General features: G+C 36.6%; 2 protein-coding genes across 5 annotated transcripts in view; both read right to left on the reverse strand.

The window, feature by feature from the left end:
* LOC107665126 (zinc finger and BTB domain-containing protein 22-like) overlaps window positions 1-970 on the reverse strand; it is a 10,968-nt gene extending 9,998 nt beyond the window's left edge. The window contains exon 1 of the mRNA XM_016455883.1: window positions 812-970. The gene's annotated coding sequence lies outside the window, so the exon portion shown is untranslated. The remainder of the gene's footprint in view (window positions 1-811) is intronic.
* A 1,030-nt stretch (window positions 971-2,000) lies between these two features.
* Window positions 2,001-5,758, reverse strand: part of LOC107665178 (carboxy-terminal kinesin 2-like) — an 11,660-nt gene continuing 7,902 nt past the window's right edge. For all 4 annotated transcript variants that reach the window (XM_016455959.1, XM_016455960.1, XM_016455961.1 and 1 more), the window contains 5 exons: window positions 3,557-3,695; window positions 2,876-3,015; window positions 2,594-2,667; window positions 2,393-2,468; window positions 2,001-2,298 (listed from right to left, as the gene is read on the reverse strand). In XM_016455959.1, the coding sequence (XP_016311445.1) occupies window positions 2,254-2,298; window positions 2,393-2,468; window positions 2,594-2,667; window positions 2,876-3,015; window positions 3,557-3,695 (474 nt within the window). In that variant the 3' untranslated portion in view covers window positions 2,001-2,253. The remainder of the gene's footprint in view (window positions 2,299-2,392; window positions 2,469-2,593; window positions 2,668-2,875; window positions 3,016-3,556; window positions 3,696-5,758) is intronic.

The following is a 5,758-nucleotide window of genomic DNA, read 5'->3' on the forward strand; positions in this document are numbered from 1 at the left end:
GCTCATTTACCTAATGAATTGGAAACCGTTATTCACAGGAACAGCACCGAATGACATTATTATAGGCTACAAAAAACGGGGGGCAGAGCAAAGATAAACACTGCCACACGATAAAATGCGATTGTGAAAGTTTTCACAAATCGAGCTTGACCTAAAACAATGTTTTTGTATTCCAGCAGTCTGCGTGTTTATTGGTAATAATAGACGTTAAACATGAAGAACGCCTTTCTTTCACATTCCTTACTAGCCAAGGGGTTTACGGACAAGAGCTTTGCTATGAAACAATTCACAGATCAAGCTGGTGAAGATGACACCGGTTTCATTCCTCTAAGTGGCCAACTTTTGGAGATACAGGCTTTAGAAAATTAAGAGTCGCTACATAAAAAAACCCTGATTTCGGCCCGAAGGACAGCGTCACCTGAATTCACAAATCATGGAGAATGATATTCGGTGTTATTTGCATGTCTATGACAGCGCACTGCGTATTTATAGCCAAAAGAAATCTGAATATCAAACCGCAAACTATCTTTAATGCCTCGGCGTGAATATTTCGCTATCCATTAAAGTTGCATTGGTGTTTGGTCAACAAACAGCCAGCGTTTTTCGCAAGCTCGCTGTCAGCGTGTATTAAAAATAATATTCGCCACGTATAAACTCTCAAGAGCCTCGTTCAATAGAGTTCGCGTCAGAAATCAGGGGTTTTATTTACCTTAGCCAGCCGCTGCGAAACCAATCCGTGTGGCCTTAACAAGCACGGAAGCAGATCGTCTCATAAATCACTCTTTTTTTTTTATCGAGCAAGATATCTTACCGATTTAAATATGTCCGTCAGGCACTCAAAAGAGGGGTTTTCATTATGATAGATCGACGTTTCCCACCGGTCGGGAATACCGAGAGTAATGGTGGACTGACATCGGGTTTGGAGTCTGGGTTCGCCTTTAAGAAATCCCAGACAGCTGCTCTAGATTCGGCCGACTAAAAAAGGGAAGCAAACACTGAGGCATGGGAAGCAAACTATTCTCTACTGTCATGTCATGGCAACAAGTGCTGTTTTAGAGCATTAGAAACCATAGCAATTATAACCATCTTATTAAAATTGTAACCAATGTTCCAGCCTTCAACCACAACCAAGCAATTAATAAGGCAGCAGCTATGCTTCATCTAAAACAATTTTACCCAGAAGTGTCTTAAGTTTCCTTCGTTTTTGTTTTATTCTCATGGGTTTAAAATAAATAAATATATATTTCCATTGGTAATTGTAATGTTTAAACTGAAAAAAAAAAAAATCATAATAGAGAAAAAATAAAAAATAAATAAATAATTCAAACGAAAAATAAAACCAATCCTTAAAATGACAGACTAAAGATTAGTATTTTATACTGGAAGAGGACATTTGTGCACTGATTTGGTCCCTCACAGGACTTACATTTTTAATGCTAATGTTTACAACATTTGGCCAGTAACAAAAGATTTGTACTTTAATTATATTATGGGTATAATTGCCATGGGATATCTTTTAAACACTGAAAGAAGCTTTCAGAGTTTAAATTTGATTTCTTATGAGAACACTAGCAAAGTTCAAGTTACCTCAGTTTTATTGAAGTATTCTGACAAACTATGATTACTATGATAACTTGTTTGAAAGAGAATTTTCATTTGCATTTCTATAAAACGACAAACTCCATCCACAAGAACGAAATAGACCAAACTTTGTCCACTTGGCATTATAATGAGGCTCATCACTGCATTACATGCCAAAATATACATTTTATTGATCCCCTTCCAAGATGCAGTAAAATATGCATTTAGTGGTTGTTAAAACATTAATAAAAATGGTCTGCTAGTAAGATAAAACATTAAAAATGCATCACAGAAATATAAAAATATACCAAAGACAGGAGAGATGAATTTGCATTTCTATAAAACTACAAACTCCATCCACAAGAACGAAATAGACCAAACTTTGTCCACTTGGCATCATAATGAGGCTCATCACTGCATTACATGCCAAAATATACATTTTATTGATCCCCTTCCAAGATGCAGTAAAATATGCATTTAGTGGTTGTTAAAACATTAATAAAAATGGTCTGCTAGTAAGATAAAACATTAAAAATGCATCACAGAAATATAAAAATATACCAAAGACAGGAGAGATGAGGATAAAATATGAAAGAAATTCAGATAAAAAAAAAAAAAAAAGTTCAAAACTTTTTTTTTTTTTTTAAATGACCACAGTGGATTACAGCTGAACTACTTCCGATTAGCGGAGGCTGTTCCGATGACACAGTCGTTCACCTGCAACACAGTAAATGTGAGTTACAGACAGTGTTGAAGATTAGGAGACTTTCATAAAATAAATACACTGATGTGATCACATGAGATCACTCACCTTGCTGGCGAAGCGCAGAGAATTCAGCGACTCACTGAAGCTCTCTTCCTCCGGTGCAATATTTACAAACATCAAACTGTACAGAGGAAAAGAAATGAGTCACATGTTCCTTAAAAACACAGTAATTGTATTCTGCAAACCCCTAAAAGAAAATACCATCTCAGGCTATAAAACAAACATGTTCTTGAGCATTATACGTACGTTTTGCTGTTGCCTCCGAGACAGTTCTGGAGGAGGTATGTGAGCTTTGAGTTACGGTAGGGAATAAAGCTCTCCTGTAGATGTTCAGAAAGAAAATGAATGTGAGAAATCATTATAGCACAGCAAGTCATATAACTGAAGACAACATTTATAGCTCACTACTTATAATGCATAATGTACCAAGAAGTCTAGAAGACTATAATTTTGCTTTTTTTAAATAAAGTATGATATTGAGAAACCAATAACTCAGAATTGGTTTCATATGGTTAGCTAAAAACATACCTTGCTGGCCAAAGTGGCGATCACAATTCCCAGGTTGGTGAGGGATGAGTTGATGGCGGTCATCTCCTTGAATCGCTCTCCTTGAGACTGACTCTTCTGCACTCTCTCACTACCGGCCAAATCCACCAGACACAGCACGGCTGAAACGCAACCAATACACAATTAAAGTCAGGCATCAATCTCAATTATAACTATGGACAAACTCAACATGAAGACTAGGGCTGTCAAAATGACTGAAAAACTAAATTTGAAATTTGCACTTAAATATTATCAATATTCGAATTATATTCAAACTTAAAAAGGCATAATTTCAGTTAGAGGGGAAAAAGCTTTTGGCTTCTCTCCTGAGGCCACAAGAGGGCGCATCCAGCAAAATATTAATGCAAGTTTATTAAATAAATACAATAACATGACTATCCGTGAAAAAGTGCATAACGTTTATAAACCAAATATAATTAAATTGCTTAATTATAAACAAAACTGTATCATGTATGCATAATTTAAAACAAAGGGACGAAAGCCCTTGAATTAGAATGTGGATTTTTATTTTAAATTCAACGAATATTCGAAAAAAAATGTTTTTATTTGACAGCCCTAATTAAGACTACTCTTAATTGGACCTCCATTCCCCTTTACGAAGTGCAGTTTATCTATTAAATCAAGGAATTCTGTGATTCTTACACTTGCACTTGGTGTCTCGATCAGAGTTCTGCCCCTCTATGTCTAGCTGGAACACAGAGTGAGAACGTGAAGAGTGATCGTTCATGCCTGTGCGGGCTGTGGACCGGTTCTGGTTTGCCAGCATGATCAAGTTGTGCACCTGAGACACGAGGAAAGAAACAGACACATTAATAAACTGCACACTCATGTATGAACAAATCAAATACAACACCGATTAGAGATGCACCAATTACAATTTTCTTGGCCGATTCCGATTTCCGATTTTTTGGAAGTGTGACTTGCCGATACAGATTTTTGTCAATTCCGATTTTATTTCTATGAACTATAATTGACAGCATATACAAACAAAAATCTATGCAAATTTCAACGCAAAAATTATTTACACAAGAAATTATTAAACATTACAATTCCCCTAATCTGGACTAAGTTACAGATTTTCTCTCACTTAAACAACTTTCAAAATAAAGTCTGTGACTGAAAGAGGAAGAAATAGTCAACTTAATGAGTTGCTGTATGTAACAAAACAAATGTCATTTTCCACTGTTTATAAATTTTTTCCCCATAACCTTATTAAATGTGTTATCTTTCACATCAAATTCTTACATCGTTTCAATTAATTCAGTTAGAATAATAAGAAACTGTGGAGTTGTTACCATTCAAATGAAATTAGTATTAACAAATGCTCTTTTCAATGCTGAGGAAAGCTGCATCTGAAGTGGCATTAGATGCATTTACAGGGTACATACAGGAATCATGTTAAATTTAATACCTTTTAAGACCTTTTTTAAGACTCTTTCCATACATTTTAAGACCTTGTCACCACTCCAAGTTTTAACCGGTTACATCGGCAACACTTTAACTTACATTTACTATATATTGATTGTAAGATAGCACAACTAAACAGACTTGCTTTGTGATAACTCCTTATCAATACAACACAATTCAGAAGGGAACGAAGCACAAGAGAATTTATTGAGTGACTAGCTCAAATGCTTCCTACTAGTGTAGCCCAAAACATTTAGCACAGTTGTATTACAGGTAGAATGCAAAATGTTTCCGTACAAGCGTTTCAACCAAATGTAATTTATGCAATATTTCAAACCTTTAACCCACTGGGGAAAGTCAATCAAAATCAACAGTTTAAAAGCAGCCCAATTTCGTGGAAAAAAACAACAACAATCCTACATCCAATAGGAGCTGCAAGAGTCAGATTTGACTGATCACGGGTCAAAAGTAAGGAGAGATAACTGAAGATGTTAGAGGATTTGCTCAACAGATCCCGAGCTCATGTCAAATGTAATTTATGCAATATTTCAAACTTTTAACCCACTTGGGAAAATCAACCCATGGCAACAGTTTAAAAGTAGCCCAATTCTGTGGAAAAAACGCGGACTTGGCAACCCTGCATCCAACAAAAGCTGGAGGAGTCAGATTTGACTGACCTCAGGTCAAGAATAACGAGAAATGACTGCCAAGACCATGCTGGAGTATTTGCTCCTCAACAGATCCTGAGCTCATTGACAAATATCTTATATCGTAGGATGTGCTCCCTTTACACAGTGCGCGCCCGCGATCGCAAAGTCGAAAGTGAAAATGTCGAAACTGCGAGCGCTCATTCAAATACGATTTAAATACCCCACATATATATAGCGGCGCCCTGAAGCACGAAAATTATATACAATATTAGAATTAGGGGTCGACTGATTATCGGCCTAGCCGATTATCGGCACCGATATTAAGCATTTTTATGATTATCGGTATCGGTCATTTTCAAAACCGATTCGCCGATAACTGTGGCCTAAAGCAGTCTCCGCCCACCGCTCTCTACGAATTCACTCTCACTCCAAAAGCGCTCGCTAACTGGAGCTGCTTCACTGATCACGCATCAGTTGTCTCTCAAAGGTAAGGCAGCAGCAGACGTTGCTTAAGTTGCAATAGATCCCAATCCACTACTGAAGTTGCAAAACACCTCAATATTATCTATGATTTCCGTGATGCGGAGAACGCGGACGGAATCGCGGAATCCAGTCATATAAATGGAATTTACTGTATGACGCGGAATGTCACGGAATTTGTCAAAGTTTGGATGAATTAATCAAAAGTAGGTCAGTACACTTAAATAGAGTTGCGATATGGACTAGTATCTGTAAATATTAAGCTGCAAAAATACTATTTAAATATGAATCCTGCATGTTCTGCGTG

Source organism: Sinocyclocheilus anshuiensis, unplaced genomic scaffold, assembly GCF_001515605.1.
Source record: "Sinocyclocheilus anshuiensis isolate Anshui unplaced genomic scaffold, SAMN03320099.WGS_v1.1 scaffold379, whole genome shotgun sequence".
Classification (NCBI taxonomy): Eukaryota; Metazoa; Chordata; class Actinopteri; order Cypriniformes; family Cyprinidae; genus Sinocyclocheilus; species Sinocyclocheilus anshuiensis.